Source organism: Pelodiscus sinensis, chromosome 2 (genome assembly GCF_052426305.1).
Source record: "Pelodiscus sinensis isolate ZL-2025 chromosome 2, ASM5242630v1, whole genome shotgun sequence".
NCBI lineage: Eukaryota > Metazoa > Chordata > Testudines > Trionychidae > Pelodiscus > Pelodiscus sinensis.
In genome coordinates this window covers 212,081,484-212,098,737 of record NC_143053.1, presented here as the reverse complement: position 1 = coordinate 212,098,737, position 17,254 = coordinate 212,081,484, and the positions used below count along the sequence as shown (strand labels likewise).

Genomic DNA, 17,254 nt, shown 5'->3' with positions numbered 1-17,254 from the left:
ACTTTTTTGTTTTGGCTCCCACTTGCAGGCCGCAAACAAATGGCCTGGGCTGCGTGTTGAGTAGTCCTGACTTACAGTGTAGGCACTCCAGGATACCTATACAACTATGTCTAATGTGACTCAGTAGCATCCCTTTTGGACATCTAAGGACTGGTATAGATACATTTTAGGATCATAGATTCATATAAAGACAGAAGAGAACACTAATAATCTGTTCTTGACCTCCTGCAAAATACAGGCCAGAGAACTTCCCTGAGTCAATTCTTGTTTTCACTACAGCATATATTTTAATAAAATAGCCAGTCTTCATTTAAGAATGGCCAATGCTGGAAAATCCACCACAGCCTTTCAAAAGGTTCTCTGTGGTGTGGCCTACCCAGAGGGTGGCTATAAAACCAGATAGTAAGATAAATGGGGCGGCAGAAGTAGTTTCAGGCAGAAAAAGAGAAGAAATTGAGACCTGCCTTTCAAAGGAGTTGCTGTTCAAATGAAAATGTAAAGGAAGAAAGCTGGGGTGCAGCTACATTATAGGTCTGAGAAGGTAGACACACGAGGGCCTATAAAACCAATCCTCATGAAAAGGAGCCAGCTGCACATTTCCCACTGGCTCAGTGGAGCATAAAAGGCTTCACATCTAATGCTGGGGGGAGCCCGCTCATTTCACAAAATGCCAGGCCACGTAGCAGGGCTCTAGGGCAGGCCCCCAGGAAAAGCCAGGGCGAGCGTGCATAGCTGCTTGGCGTCAGCCTCCCTCCGCGAGCAGCTGTGGCCCCCGCAGCCCTGCCCTTGCACGGGCCCCTTCAGCGCCCAGGCCAGCCCGCACCCCGCGCCGCGGCCGCAGGGGTAACAAAGACCCGGAGCCATAGGACGGGCCTGCCCAGAGGCGCGTGGAGGTGGCCTAGTCACACGCCAGGGTAGCGGCCAAGCCCCAGCCCCGCACGCGCCCCGGGCCTGAGGCAGCCGGCTCCCCCTCATTACCCGGCCGCCTGGTTAACCCAGCCCGCCGCCTCCCGCTTCCCACCTCGTCCCTCGCCCACCCCACCGGGCAAGCCGCCCACCCCACGGCTGTCCCCTCCCCACAGGCCAGAGCCGTTCTCCCTGCCCCCGCCAGTAAAACGGCCCGCTGATTGGTGGACAATGTTGCCCTTCATGTGCCGTAACCAATCAGGCTAGAACTAACGGAGGCAATGTACCCAATGGGCGCGCTGCTCGCCGCCCCTTGCCCGTCGCTGCCGGGCGGCTGAGGCTCGGAGTTGCCATTCGGGGGTAGACAGGGCGGCCGAGCGAGTGGCGGTTCCTGCGGCTCGCGAGGGCAGGCGCGCGGGGCTCGCTGCGGACCCCATCGCCGCGAGGGGCAGCGCTGTAGGATGTGACGGGCTGCGGGGCTCGGCAGCGCGCCCGGACGGGTGGCGATGGCCAGAGCCTGGCGCAGGAGCAGCCGCCGCCGCCGATAGGAAGCGCCGGGGGCAGCCGGGCGGCGCGGAGAGTCTGTCGGGCCGTGAAGCGCTTGTCCCTTCCCAGCCCCCCGGCGGCGGGCGCATGTGGGGACACGGCCGGGGGCAGCGCACGGAGCCCCCGCCGGGACTTGCGCCCCCCCTGCCCGCCATGTCCTCCCCGTCCAGCTCTTCGCAGACTCCGCCCGGGCACCACCCGCCGCAGAGAATGAGGCGCGGCGCCGCCGGGTCACCCACCACCGCGGCCGGCGGCAACGGGGCGGCTGGAGGCAGCGCCGGGACCAGCCGGCTGCTCCAGCCCATCCGAGCGACCGTGCCCTACCAGCTCCTGCGGGGCAGCCAGCACAGCCCGACCCGCTCCCCTTCGGCCTCGGTGGGAAGCAACACCGGGCCGGTGGGCAGCGGAGGGGGCCGCGGCAGCAGCCCACCCAGCCCCACGCCGCCGTTGGCAGCGGCTGCCCCCCCGGGAGGCGGCGTGGCGGACCCAGGGAGGGTGAAGGGCAGGCAGCGGCGCTCGCCGGAGAGCGGTGGCAGCAGGAGGAGCAGCTCACCTGAGAGACGAAGCCCCAGCTCCCCGGTGTACAGAGGTAAAGAAAACACCCGGGGCAGAGCCGCCATCCCCCTCCCGGGAGATTCCAGGGGGCCGAGCTCGAAACGACCACAGCTCCTGCGCCTTCCCCTCCAAAGAGGGGAGCGGATGAGCCCCGAAATATCCCCAGTTCGAGAGAGGGGTTAGAGAGGGTTGAGTCACGCCCTCTGTTCCACAGTTAAGAGAAGAACCATGAAATATCTCCAGAAGACTCGTCCCGAGCCTGAAAATACTCCCGTGATGAGTCTCCTGAGAGATGGGGAGAGAGCCCCGAAATACCCCTTCTTCCCAAAAAATGAGGGGCTGAGACCGGACCCCAAAATAAATTTTATTTCGTCTCCCTTTAACAGGGAGCGATTTGAGGGCTAAGTCCTGAAATGTCATCTCCTTTTCAAAGGGAGAGCAAGATATCAAACTTGAAAGTACCCTTTGCAGAGAGAGATTAGGGTTCAGGGGTGAAATATCTGCCTGTGCTCCCGAAAGAATGACGAGGAGAGGCCATAAAAATGCACCCCCATATGCATGCATACAAAAGGAGGTCCAAAACAAGGCCTGAAAGAATCACTCTGGCATATAAGAGGTACAAATAGAACATCTAAAATACTGCACTCTTCCCCTCCTTCACCATACAAAGAGGTTTGAACACATGTTTTGACATACTCAAACCTGATCAGATACACATAGGTGCCCTGAAATTCTCCACTTAAGTGCACAAGGGTATAAAACACACCCTAGAAATTCATCTCTCCATATGTGCCTGGAGATAAAAACAAGCGCTAAAATACCCTATTACACTCCACATTAATTGAAATAGCATATAATTAAGGTGTAAAGTAACTTCCCTCTGTATGGTATTTTTAAATAAACCAACCAGGAAAACCCTTCTCTCTTGTTTCCCCCTCCCCCATACATTTTTAACTTTAAGGTTAAAACATGAACTTTAAAACACTCCCATACACATCAAAATAAAATACACAATTCTGATAATATTGTCTCAAGAAATGCTAAAAACAATCTGCCAGACCAATAAAATCATAAAATGCCTCAAAGAAAGAACTTAAAAAAATGAAAAAACCTTAAAAATTCTATCTTAGAATACAGTCTAGCAAGCTTTTAAATAAGTACAGACTAATTATCAACAGCTCTAACATAACCTGCTTCATGTTGTCTGTTGAATTATTAAAGGTGTTAAAGTGACTGTGGCCATCTTAGTGCCCTCCCCCATCACGTCAGCAGTTGAATGAATCAGGCTGAATGCACTTTGTATGTTACCCTGCTGCAGTTATCAGGTATCACACATCACCTCTTCAAGGGAACATTTCATATGGCTCAGTGCCCCCGTACACCTCTCTCAGTCTTTATAATTTGCATCTGAAATGAAAATAAATGTGTTTTGGTTGTTAACATGTTTTGTAACAGTGGAATCAGTTCCCTTATTTCTTCCCCTCCATATCTTTATTGGGTATGTGGTGAATTCTTGAAGTCTATTGCAATGTTTGTGACTTGAGCAGTTCTTGCTATTCAAATAGTCCCAGAATACTGTATGTAAGTATATAAACGTATGACTAATAATATTATGTATGGAATTGGTATACATTATGTAGTATTTACTCTTATCCTGAAGATTAAACACTTTCCATCATATCTTAGTATTTATGCCAACATTATGCAATAGATCTATGATCATGGAAGGAGATTTGTAGAGTTACAGGGTTTTGCATGCTTTAAAATGGAAACAATCCTTAGCAATTTTGCTTCAGTTAAGTTGTATTTAAAACTGAGGCTCATTTGTCCCCGTAACTCTAGGAATTTGTTTGTTTTTTTTCTTATCCAACTTCCTCTCCCCCCTCTTTTAGAGACAGTTAAGTGTAGTGTTATTCTGGGAAATAAAATGGGAGGTCAGCCAAAACAAAACAGACTTGATGCATATAATTAACTGTGACCATTAAAACTGATGACAAATATTATTATACATCAGTTCCCCGGTCTAACTTGATAAACATTGTAATATTACAGTGGATGATGGTTTGCACTTCACATGGGGAGTGGGATGTGGGTAATTACCTTTGGAGAGAAATACTGCAGAGCTATTAAGTATTTCATTAGTGCAATCGTGGGGGTTTTAATGAATACATTTTTGTTTGAGTAAAATTTTAAATTTGAAGAGTGGCTACATGTTTTGAACTGAAAGTCTTTGTCTTAATAGTTCAGACCTATAAATTAGTACTGAATTACTTTTCCATCGTTAAAGTTGCTTGAGCCTGGCCTGATGTTAAACCATGTTAGTAGCAGATAAAATTTGATACATTTTTGTGTTTGTAATATATAAAATTATAAGTAGTCCATCAAAATACATGTCCATAATCTGTATGCACCCCAAGGAATATGTCCTCCCCCTACCCCAAGTCGAGCCAGCTGCTGCTGCAGAAACTGACATACTCCAGCAAATCCTGAATGAATGAATGAAAACAACGTGATCGCCCTAATAATGACCACAATTGCATACAACAACAGCTTTATTTTCAGAAATACAGGCACCATTTTCTAGAAGACCTGGGGGATAAGACTGTTTTTATAGTGTTGTGAATTAAAAAGTATAAATAAAAAAAAATTACAAAACTGGAGTATGGATGAGGTATCACAAGATATGGTTTTAGCCTCTTGTTTCTTTGATTTACGCGCTTCTAGATTTTTGTGTGTATAATATACATGAAGTAAAAATCATGTGTAGCTTTTATGGTGGTATCTGTACAGAGACTATACAATGATGCTGGAATACTACTGCAGTCATAGTGGAGGGCTTGAAACACTTATTGCCATCAAACATGGATTGTTTTACCACATATTGTTGCATAGTTTACTCCTTTGGTTATTGTTAGCCTCTTAATCATGCCTGGGTATGACATAACTCTTAGTGAAACTATTACATTTTGTGTCATGCTCTTAAAACATTTCCTCTTTTGATGTAAAATGAAAGTTCCCACTGTTGATGTAATCCTATTTTTTGCAGTGCAGAGACTGTTTTGGTTCTGGCTGTGCAGATTGACTTGCATTGTTTCAGGAGCATGCTTGTGTGGGAGACTGGCTATGCTTTTGACAGAAAAGATGTTTTTCTCTGCCTAAAACACCTGGTGTTTTTCTCAATTTCTTTCAGCATAGAACTGCTTTGAATTTGATCCCCTCTTAAACCATCTTGTGTGAAATATTCCAGTGTTGTAAGTGGGTTTCCTGCGGTTTACTTTTTTAAAATAAATATACTCTGTAAAACTACTTTGGGTTTGAGCCTTTAGGGGTCAAGGCAACTGCTGCTGCTGCAGACACTGACATCACTACTGCATGAATGAAAATGGCATGCTCCATTTCTTCCTCCCATCATCCTATTCTTCACGTACCCTCCTTTCTAGGATGCTCATAATGCTATTTATATTTCTAAAACAAGATAGGTCTTTATGTTTAGATTTAAGACCTACTATGCCATAAAAAACGTACTGTTTTATAGGAAAACAGTGTTTTAAAAGTGCTTTCAACGCTTCTCCGTGATCAATATTGAAATTTCATGGCTGAGAACTTTTGAGTTTTGTATGCTTACATCAAATAGTCTCCCTTTCCCCCGCAAAAATATCCACCCTAAAAACCCTGAATAAACATGGGATTTTTTTGTTACTCAGTAATATTGGAAATGTGTTAGCTAAACTTAAGGTGGGGAAAAAATACTATGTCATTAACATTCATGTTTCTATAGCTCAAACAGGTTGTGCTAGAAAATATAAATTCTATGGCCTGTTAAATGTAGGAATAGCCCAGTTTTGTGAGGTGAGGAATATATGCCTCTTAGCCTAAATTTAATGCATAAATTGATATATAAGGCAACATGACAAACAACAAAAGCTAGATCAGTAGAAATGATGTCTTGAATGCTAGTGCAGTAATGTATAAGTTGAGCAAACAAAATAGATATTGCATTCCATGTGCTTTGGAGGCAATCTATGTGCATGGTGGTAGATGGAGGTGAGGAGCTACCAGAATTCCCTGTGGTGGGACAAGGTTAGTTCCTTTTTGCAGGGAAGCAAAAATAGTAACTTACTTAAGTAGGGTTTTTTTAAGGCCTAGAATAGTTAATATTAAATGTAAAATCTTAGTGAAATTATAGAATCTCACTTCTCCTGAGATCCTAATGTTATACAGCAAGTTCAAATATAAACAGTTTTGTAGAACTTTTGTCTGTTGTTCAGGTAGGACATTCTTAATGCAAAATGTTCAAATTTGGGTTTTGTTAATTATAGTCGTACTTGCTAATGTTATAATGATCAGAAACAGAAATACTTTCACTTATGTGATTTGTAATGTAAACCTTTTTAATTTTTCTGAAGTTTCCAAAATCAGAGTTAGCTGTAGGGGCAACTTTAAAAAAATATTTTAATTAATTAATTTAGCTGTTTAGGGAATTAATGACTTTTAAGGAATTTAGGACTAGTAAGAAAAAGTAATAGCCAGGTGCTCCAGAGGAATACGTGTGTTTATCACTTATTGCTCCAGAAGAATACTATTAGTCTCTATGCACATAGTTCAATTTTTTTAATGCCAAAACTTCCTATTTGCATATCTTGTGGATTAAAGGCATCCAACAATTTGGCAGAGTAGGAGTTTATACAAGGATCATGTTGTAACAAAAATCAAGACCTCTCCTTTATCTTTAAAATTAAACGAGGAAATATTTTTTTTGGTGAAACTTCCTATTGTAAGTTACGAAACATGCATGCACAGTTGCAGCATTTTCTATTTTGTGTCCCCACAACATTTTTTTCTCCCTCCCCCTTCACCCTACCATTGCCCCTAAAATAGCTTTTGTTGGAAAATAATCTCTAATATGGGTAGCTAAGTCACTTTGGACTAAATTTGAAACAGATCCCATGAGGTGAAAGATTGTTTAGATAGAACAAGGGTCTGGTAATCATCTCCTTTGATATGCATGTTTATTAGGTGTAGTGTGTTAATCAGCTTGTTTGTGCTCTTAAGCAAATTCCTAAAAGACTTTTTTCAATTCAGATCCTATGGCATAGGAAAATGGAAAGATTTAGATTTTTCTGCTGTCTGAAGTTGCAGGGTATTGAAATAGCTCATATTAGATGTAAAGGAAATACTGGTAGTATTATTGTTCAGTGAGGATATCATAGTAAAAGAACAACACTTTTGGTAGTATTTGCTCAGTGATTTATATTTTCAAGTCTCTATTTTAACTAATCTTCACTCCATGAAGTATTATACACCTGGAGAAACTGAAATATAAGTCGATTTGTCAACATGTACAGAGCAAGTCAGTAGCAAAACTGGAATTAGGATTCTGAAGTTCCTAGTTTCCGTTGTCCCCCTTTGCTGTCTTCCACGCAGACAGAGCTGTCCATTAAACTACTAAAGAAAAGATGGAAAGAATGTACAAAGTAGACTTGTATGAAGAAGTCTACCTGTTCAGAATGTGGGTTCATACATTAACAGTATAGCAAGCTCAGCAACCCACTAAATTTAGCAATGCATTAGGAACCTAGGTAATACAAATTAAACTGCTTTTTGCTCCTGCCGTTCATATGGCTTGATAGAAAACTGATAGTCATCAACTACTGATAGCAACAACCCCTAAGAAACAGTTTCATTTTACTTAGACCTGGAAAAGCTAGCCTTAACACTCACTGTGTTGTGTTGCAAATATATGCATTTGCTTGATATTTCAGTGCAAGCGTGCAGTCAAGGTATACTTCAGATTAGATTGGAAAAAAATACATAATATATGCTCTAGGAATTATTTTTGAGAAAATTCTGTATCCTGTGTTACACTGGAAATTAGACTAAGATGATCACAGTGGTCTCTTCTTGCCTTAGAATCTCTGAATATGTTCAACCTATTTTCATTATTACCCAGCTCAGTGATTGCATTATTGTGGAGTAGTTTCTTCATAGTGGAGGTTGCTGTAAGTTTCAGTTTGAAGTGATTTCTCATGTCTACAATTGGAAAAAGGTATGTTATCTGGGACTTTCTACTCCTCCTAACTGTTTATTATGATAACAGAACACATGCTAAAACATCAGTTAGCCTTGTTTAACTATGATTTTAACATGTTAGTTAACATGCTTAAAATACATCTTTTCCTACTGAATACAAAGTCATTATGAGCTAATGTTTCTGCTAAAGTATGATGTAAATGAAATTGTCGACACTTAAATATGCATTGTTGTGCTTTAGTGTTAACTCATTGAAATGAATGAATGGGTAGTTCTCATTTCCAGAGCTACTAAGTTCTCATTTCCAGAGCTACTATTTTATGTACATCATTCACATATCCCCAAAACAATTTCTGGAGTCAATGAGAATGAAGAATAAGGGATGTATATCACTACATCCTTAGACAGGGATGGGCAATAATTTTGCCCGAGGTCCGCTTCACAAATTTTTGAAGCAGCCCCGGGCCACCCTGGAAGGGGCGGGGCCTAAACAGGAATGGGCAGGTATACCCCCAAACCATGATGAGGCTGGGGGAACCCCTTTGCCCCCCTTTCCCACTAGGCACCCATGCCCTGGAAAGAGGCTTGGCACACTCCTCCATCCTCAGGCCAATCAGGGCCTGGGGGCGGGGGAGTGCCCGAAGCCTTCTCCGTTCTGACCTTGCCTTACAAGCAGCACACGTAATCTTGTCCCTGGGTCTCCCATGTACCTTCAACATTCCCCTGCATCTCTTTTCTCCTTTTTCTTTCTGCCATCCTCTCCATATTTTCCTGCTTCTAACAGTGCTATTTCCAGTATAGCGTACAGAAGTGTTTCTCAAAGTGGTCCACGAACCAACTCTGAGAACTGCTACTACGTCATACAGTTTCCTGTAGCTCCCCTTGTCTGCAAATGGCAAACTGCAGCCAATGAGACCTGCGAGACTCTGTGGTTGCAGAGCCGGCAAGTAAACAAAATGGAGCAGCCCGGTAGAGGCTTTTTAAGAGTGGGTCCACAGGCCACTTTGAAAAACACTGGCATACAGGATCATCATCTTCCCAAGTACAGTATGGTTTCTCCCCTGTTGAAACAATTGAAGGTGATGGCCAGCATTGTTAAAGATAAACTATACTTTCTTAAATAAGGCCCTTCTAACAAACTGGCCTCAGTCCCATTGAGAACACAGAATGTGGTGGCCATTTTGTAAAGACAATTTCTTCATTAATTTCTCTGAAGATTATTCACAGATCTGACCCAAAAAAATGTGTAATGAAGAATACCATAAATTGACTAAGTAGTTTATTTTAAAAACTGTCCATTGTAATAGTTACTCAAGATTTAACACTAAGATCATTTTTAATTTTAAATTAAATATTTTTAAATTATGCCCTTTGAATTGTTAAATGCCATGCTGAAAAGCCACCTCCATATGGAATTTATGACCCATTTAAAGCTTTTTTTTTTTTTTTTAGAGTGCATCTTTGACTGGATCATGATCAGCTGTTCCATAATATTGAAGTTTGGGAGGGCACATACTTCAAGTGTGTGCTTTTGTTGAAGTATAGTGTTTTGATAGAAAAGTGATAGCATTTAAAGTGGCAAAGTGATAGCATGTGTCTTCCTAGAACATTGGGTTCAACAAAACTCAGTCTTCTGAAAACCAGGAGGTAAACAAAGGTAAGGTAAAACACCCACTCAACCTTGACTCTAGTCTTTACCTAGAGCTGCTAGTAGTCACTGGCAATAATTTCCATTCACTATAATTTTATTCAATGTATTAGGCATAGCTGAATTGAATGGTAGAGGAATAAGGTAGAACAGGTCAGAAAAGCTGAGAGTGACCTGAGGTGATCTGAGTCTGTCTTCTCATGAGAGCTGTCAAAGGAGATACATATTGAACCTTGACATTCCAATCTACATCATTTCAAAACAGAATTGCTTAGATTCTCTTAGTTGCAGGACTCTAGGGTTGTCTTACTATGGATATTGTCAGTAATGAGGTGGGATAGAAGAGCAGTATATGGATTTTAATGATGGGTAAGAGGAAGTACAGTTGTAGATGGCATTCTTTGAGTAACTATGAAGAGATTGTAAAATTTAATCACCACTTTCTTTTACAGGTAAAGTATTCTGTCAGGGAGTAAGCTCAGTGTTTGAGGGTAGGCCAAGTACATGTGGCACTCATCCACTACAGTGAGAAGGCAAAATGGCAGTGTAGGTGTTCTGGGCATATTGGGGCATTGCTCAAACAGGGCAGAACTAAGGTTTCATGGGTGTTCCCCTTAACTTTGTATTTCTTGTTTTTCTAAAGCATGAGTTTTGCTGTACTTAGCATTCTAGAAGGGCATGAGCTATCATTGTGCAATCTTAACTGTGCATTAAGAGTTTTTTTTTTTACATTTAACTTCCTAGGTTTTTGTAAACAAATATGTTTCTGATAAGAGTTAATGTCCATTTAGAGAGCTGTTTACCTCACTTTGGTTTTCAGTTGAGATGCTACTATGGCTAGGTAATAATCAAAACACCTAGCTTTTGTATAGTGCTTTTCATCATATAGCTAGATCTCAAAGAACTTTTCATTATTCCTATTTTACAGATGGTAAACTGAGGAACAGAGGCAATAGGGTTTGTACAAGGTCATTCAGCGGGCAAGTTGAAAATATTCTGAATCCAGTGGTTTTTCACATAACAGTTGTTATGTGTTGTCTCAGTGCTTCTTTTCCCCCTGATATATTTTATTATAGGGGAAATAGTGATAATGGTCCTGCCTTGAAATGTTTGCCATGTGTAGGTGCTAACTGATCTCAGATGAAGTTTTACTCACTGGCTCTGTGTCATCTTTAACTCTGACCTTTGCACCACCATTCCTTGCAATATGTAGAGTGTGTTTTTTCCTTTTCTAGCTCTCCTCTTATTGAAGCTATTAACATGTAATAAACTGCTCCTATTTTCTTCCTATGTTGCTGCTTACACCTATAATAGGCAGTAGCTTACTGGAATGCTATATGTTGAGTCCTGCAAATCTGCAGATATCTGCTTTATAGCTACAACTCATTTTTATAAATTTTGAATTTAGAACCCTGCAAATTTGCAGATATACATTTTATATGTATGTATCATTTTTTTCAGCTGCTAATATGGATGCCCATGTTGTATATGTGCATAGCTCTAGCCAATGCTACCTTGGTTATATAGCCAGAACTGTACACTGAGCTAGGCTTCTAACTACCTACTGCCCATCTCCAGTTGGGATTCCTATCTTTGAGGCTTCCCCAGCCAAGTCCCAGGTCCAGCCACGTTGCCTCTCCTCCAAGTATTGCCCTTCCCATCGCCCCTCCCCACAGTGGTCAGCATCTTAACTAATTTATTTTCTGGGATTCAGGTGTTAAACTTATGTTGCCTTGATTCTGTCCACCAACATCCCAGCTTGTATGGAGGGACAGGAAGACTCTAAGACCTCCTAATGAGAGCAGGATCCCCCAGATCCCAGCGCAATCAGGGAAGGAGGCTCAGAGCAGTGCTGAGGGTAGGATTCCCTGAGATCCCAGCACACACAGTGAAGGGGAAAATTCAGGGTGGAGGGGGAATATCCTCTGCTGCAACTCACATTGGTCCATCTAATCTAGTGTCTGGTCTTTCAATGACATCCAGTGCCATGTACTTCAGAGGGAATAAACAGAACAGGGCAAATATTGAGTGATCCATCCCTTGTTATCCATTCCCAGAATCTTTCCTTAATTCAGAGGCTTAGCGACACCCAGAGTTGAGTCTGTGACCATCTAATAGCCGTTCATCTGTCCATTCTCCATGGACTTATCTAATTCTTTTTTGAATTAGTTATGCTTTTGGCCTTCATCATGTCCCTAGTAACAGGTTGCACAGGTTGACTGTGCATTGTTTGAAGAAGTACGTCTTTGTTTGTTTTTAAACCTCCTACCTGTTCTTTTCAGCGGGTGACCCCTGGCTCTTGTGTTTTGTGACAGGATAAATAACACTTTCATGTTCAGTTTCTCCACATTATTCGTGATTTAATGACTTAGTGAGTTTCTTTTTCACACTTCATAGTGATGTAGCTGCATCAGCCTAACTCTTCATTGTGGACCTGACCTAAGATGGCAGACATGCTCATTGTCAGCCTAGTCTCAGGAGTATTTTCTTGTCTGCACCCCTTTTAAGTTCCCCATGTAGAGGAACAAGTCCCCTAGAATGTGTCTTATAGATCAGGAGGGCTTCCCCAGATTGTAATGTGCATATAGGACTCCCCTGAGATCTTGGGGTGCAGGGAGTGGAGCTCAGATAACCACAGGCATGAGCTCAGGGTCATGGCCTATGAAAAAGTTGGGGTAGGAGCAGGCAATAAATGGTGGTGATTTGCCAGGGTCAGGCTCTGGTGGGCTACTGCCACTATATTTGCCTGTATGTCCACTGGTATGGGTGATTGCAGTTCCTGTTGGCTATGGATTGCCATTCCTGTTGAATGGAAGCTGTGGGAAGTGGTGTGGATTGTGGACGCTGCTTCCTGCAGCTCTGATCGGCTGGGAATGGTGATCTGTGACCAATGGGAACAGCAGTTGCCCATAGCTGTGGAGGCACCGGTAAATACAGCGGTAGCAGCTTATCAGGGGCTAATTCTGGGGAACCAGATCTGGCCCACTGGTCAGTATTTGCCCACCACTGGGTTAGTGAGTGTGATGTAAACACTCACAGAAAGACAGCCCCTCCCAGCCTATTGGAACTGAGTTCTCATGAATTATGACAGCTTCTCCCCTGCAAGATCCCAGTGTGCGCACACGAGGGCAGAGTGTGGAGCTGAAACACAACTGGGGGGGTCTCTGATCACCTGATGAAGTGAGGGAATGGGGATCATACAATCTCAGAAAGGCAAGTCCCCTTCAGAATCTGTTTTACATGAGGAAGGTAGGAATGGTGGTCTTACCCCCTCAAAATTGGTCAATATTCTAGCATGCACAAATGATGTGGGGAGAGAGAAGAGCAGGTTTTGACACCGACGAGGGAGGATCCCAATTGAAACTGAAAGAAGGGCATGGAGTTCAGAAACCTTCCACTGAAAACATGAGTTTAGGATGTAAAACTCCCAGATGATGATACACATGGGAGAGGGGAATGTAGGGCTAATAGTTCTGGCGTCAGCCACCGCCAGGTCTCCTTTCCTAGTGCCAACCCCTCCATCTTACCACTCTTAGTCCCATTACTTGACTCCTCATCCCTTCCCCCTATTCTCTTTTAATCTTTCACCTCTAACCATCGTTACATTTGTGTAAGGTTTGTAATGTTGAATACAGTGTTATTCTGTAATTACATTTGTCTCAAATATCCACTTTGATATGAAGAAATATGCCTACACTTTTTACTTCAAATTTCTGCCCTGGTATAGATTTGAATTCAGAAAGATTCTTCTTTGGGTTCTTTGCTTGGGATTCTTCTTTGAGTGCTTCTGTCTCTGTGGTTGCTCCCCTTCAGGTGTTAGTGCATCCTCGCATTGGTGATCGGACGGCTACAAACAATAATAAAATAATTAGAAACTTTCATTTTTTGGGTCATCTCAGTTTTCCCAACCAACTGCCTTCTTTTTTTCTTCCTTCAAAAAACTGAAAAAAACTCCAAAAAAAACCCCACATTAATTTTGTTTTCCACCACTTACCTCTCTCCCCTCCACTGCTTTCCATTCTGTATCATGTCTGGTTCACCAGATTTTAAAAGGTGTGGCACTTGTAAGGATCTCATGCCAGTTTCTGACAGGCATTTGTCCTGTGTCAAATATCTTGGAGAGGGACATATTTCATTTAAGTGCCCTCACGGCTCGAACATGATGGTCAGAGCTAGGTGTGATAGAGAAGTCCAACTAAAAATGATTTTGCTGGAAAAATTACTCCAGCCTTCAGATGAGGACCTCACTACCTCCAGCACTTTGAAGAAGTGTTCCTCTTTATCGACAGAAAAAAGCTCTCACAAAACCAGATTTTCTCACACCAGATTCCTGTCTCTGGTGCCGAGCTTCACCAGACTCCACACCATTGACAAGCCAGGCACTTCTGTACCATCTCGGCGTGGGATGCCAATGGTGCAGAAGCACGCACACTTGCAGCCTAGACATAAAGTCTCTGTAACAGCACCAACTGCACTGGCCAGGATATGGCATCAAAGCCGACCCACACACGACATCTTCACTGACACTGATGCCAAACCAGACCCCTGCACAGGCACTTCAAATGCTGACATCAGCCAAATTGGCACCACAGAGAACCATACCAAAGCAGTCCCTAGCACTGCTGTGGTTCCTCCAGCAAAGTGACGTAGAAGTTCATTTGGTGCCTCAATCACCGCACTTGGGGTATGGTCATTCACCTTCATCCCTGGCACCATCACTTTCGTGTAGTGACCCAGGACAATAGATTCTCTTTGCAGTGATTTTTAACCTACACAGAAGAGACCTCCCTGGGAGTTGGGACCAGTGAAGCAGACTCATCATGTTCCTCCTCCTTGGCCATGCCTGCCACCTCCATATCCCATCCAATGGCCACCATGAGACCCACGGTCCTCCTACAGTCAGCATTATACGGCACCATTGACACCAGCCAGCAAAGCTTTCAGGTCCCCCCTGCCTTCCCCCTCCCCCACACCAGATCCTAAGACACACAGTCGATAGTGGAGGACAAAGAGCTTCCTGAGGAAGAAGATCCTGAACCCACTGAGGAGGAGCAAAGATCCCCTCTCCATAACTCTTCATAATTCTTCTACCGTGCCAGATGAGGCAGTTATTCCAACTACCTTTACTCCTACTGATGACCTGAAACATTTTGAAGAACTTTTTTAGAAGAGTGGCTATGGCTCAGAAAATTTACCTTCAGGAAGTTCAGGAAAAGCAACAGACACTCCTGAGTATTTTGCAGCCCTCTACCACCTCAGATTGCTTTACCCATGGACAAAGCCATCATTGAGCCAGCTGATACAATCTGGCAAACACTGGCATCAGTAACCCCTCTCCTCCCACAAATAAGAGCTGACAAGAAGTACTTGTTCCAGCCAAAGACATGAATTTTTTATTTTCCCATCCACAGCCCAACTCCCTTGTTTTGGATACTGTTCACCACTGACCTAATTATCCACAGTTCCATTCTACACCACATGATAAAGACCATAAGCATCTTGGTCTCTTTGGATGAAAAGTCTATTGTTCGGCCACTTTACAGCTTTGTTTAGTTGATTATTTTGTATTATTAGTAGATAACAACTACACAAGCTTTTTCTCTCACCCCATCACGAAAAGCTTCCTCACGGGCATTCAGAACATGTACCCCATGGTAAGAGCTTCTACTCTATCCTGGGTCCTTAACCATGGCTTCAAAAACCTCATAAGAGACCCATGTGTTCTCTCCTCCATTTGTCTGTGAAAGTGGTGTTCCTCATGGCAATCACATTGGGCAAATGTGTTGGGGGGGGAAAAAGCAGTCTTCATGGCTGACTTCCCCCATTCCCCCCGCATTGTTTTCACCAAGGGCAAAGTCACCTTATGACCCAATTTCAAGGTAGCATCTGCCTTCCACATCAGTGAACCCATTCACTGACATACCTTTTTTTTTTTTTTCCAAACCACACAACAATGCTCTGTAGGGGTATGTCTAGACTACATGGCTCCGTCGACGGAGCCATGTAAACTAGTTTACCCGGCATAGGCAAAGAAGTGGGGATTTAAATAATCCCCACTTCATTAAAATAAACATGGCTGCCGCTCTGTGCCGACAATCAGCTGATCTGGCACAGCACGGCAGTCTAGATGTGGATCTGTTCACTGGGGAAACCCTTGCCGACCGATCCTGTAAACCTCGTTTCACAAGGCATAAGGGATCAGTTGGCAAAGGCTTCCCCAGCTGACAGATCCGTGTCTAGATTGTGGATCAGCTGATTGTCGGCACAACGTCGCGGCCATGTTTATTTTAGCTTGTTTGCCTATGCTGGGTAAACTAGTTTACAGGCTCCGTCGACGGAGCCATGTAGTCTAGACATACCCTAGGTGTTACCTACACATGCTTGACAAGCGACATGTGATCGCTTTCTATCTGGATAGGGCTAAACCCTGGAGAAAATCCCATAGATTTTTGTTTGTCTATAGTGGAACGCTCTAAAGGCGAAGCTGTATTTTTCTCAATGCCTTACCAAATGGATCTTCTCATGCATACATAACAGGCATGTCATTCATAATAAGTAACTACCACACACAATAACAGCCCATTCTACCAGGATTGTAGCAACATCTACAGATTTCCACAGAGATGTTCCACTCATAGACATATGCAGAGCAGCCACCTGGTCCTCTGAGCGCAGCTTTGCTAAACATTATGCTATAACCACTGGGCCAATCCTGATAGCCACAGTAGGACTAACTGTCCTTTCAGCAACATCAGTGGCACAGCTCCCAAAGCCCATCATCAGGACAGATGCTGCTCTACAGACACCTGAAGCGGAGCACCACAAGGACAGCACTCAAAGAAGTTACTCACCTTATTCAGTAATGATGGTTCTTTAAGATGTGTGTCCTTGTGCATGTGCCTCATCCCTCCCTCCTCCTCTGCTTTGGAAGCCATATAACAATTTCCATATAACAATGGTAGAAAAAGAGCCGTGCCGTATGGGCAGTCGACAGACGCCAAAGGCACTGCTAGGTACTGACTGCGCAGGCACAGTATGTTCTCCTCTCCTATTGCTCATGCCCAGTGTAATTGCTTAGCTCATCACTTAATGTGAAAAGCTTCAGACTCTGTAACTGAAGAAGTAGGGTTTTTCAGTAACACTTTAATTTGATTTTTCATACACAAGCTGGCACTCTGTTGGAGAAACTGTCAAACTTTGGACATCCCAGTGCAATGAAATGAGTCCTGGTTTGATTTCTGACTGTGAGCAAAAATCAATTACTAAAATGTCAACTTTAAGAAAAGCCATATATATAGGGGGAGGGGGAGAGAGAGGGAGAGAGAGAGAGTGTCCTTTGGCGAGATGCCTTCAAAATTACCTCATTAACAGAACCTGTCCTTTATCAGGAATACCAAATTTCAAGCAATCCAAGTAATAGTATAGATTTTAGAGCACTCTGAATGTTGAGCTTGATGCAGAAAGCAGGCCTTAACTATAGCAGGATAAATAAAACACTTGCAATCCATTCATGGTTTGTCATCAGGCTATCCAAAAGATTTAATTCCTTTCCATTGTAATTCATATGCC

At 43.4% G+C, this 17,254-nt stretch overlaps 1 protein-coding gene across 4 annotated transcripts in view; it reads left to right on the top strand.

Annotated features, from left to right (window-relative positions):
- Window positions 1-1,232: 1,232 nt before the first annotated feature.
- Window positions 1,233-17,254, top strand: part of GLCCI1 (glucocorticoid induced 1) — an 88,507-nt gene continuing 72,485 nt past the window's right edge. For 2 of the 4 annotated variants that reach the window (XM_089776688.1, XM_089776687.1), the window contains exon 1: window positions 1,233-2,041. In XM_089776688.1, the coding sequence (XP_089632814.1) occupies window positions 1,540-2,041 (502 nt within the window). In that variant the 5' untranslated portion in view covers window positions 1,233-1,539. The remainder of the gene's footprint in view (window positions 2,042-17,254) is intronic. The other 2 variants (XM_075922316.2, XM_006114515.4) reach the window with 2 other exon arrangements.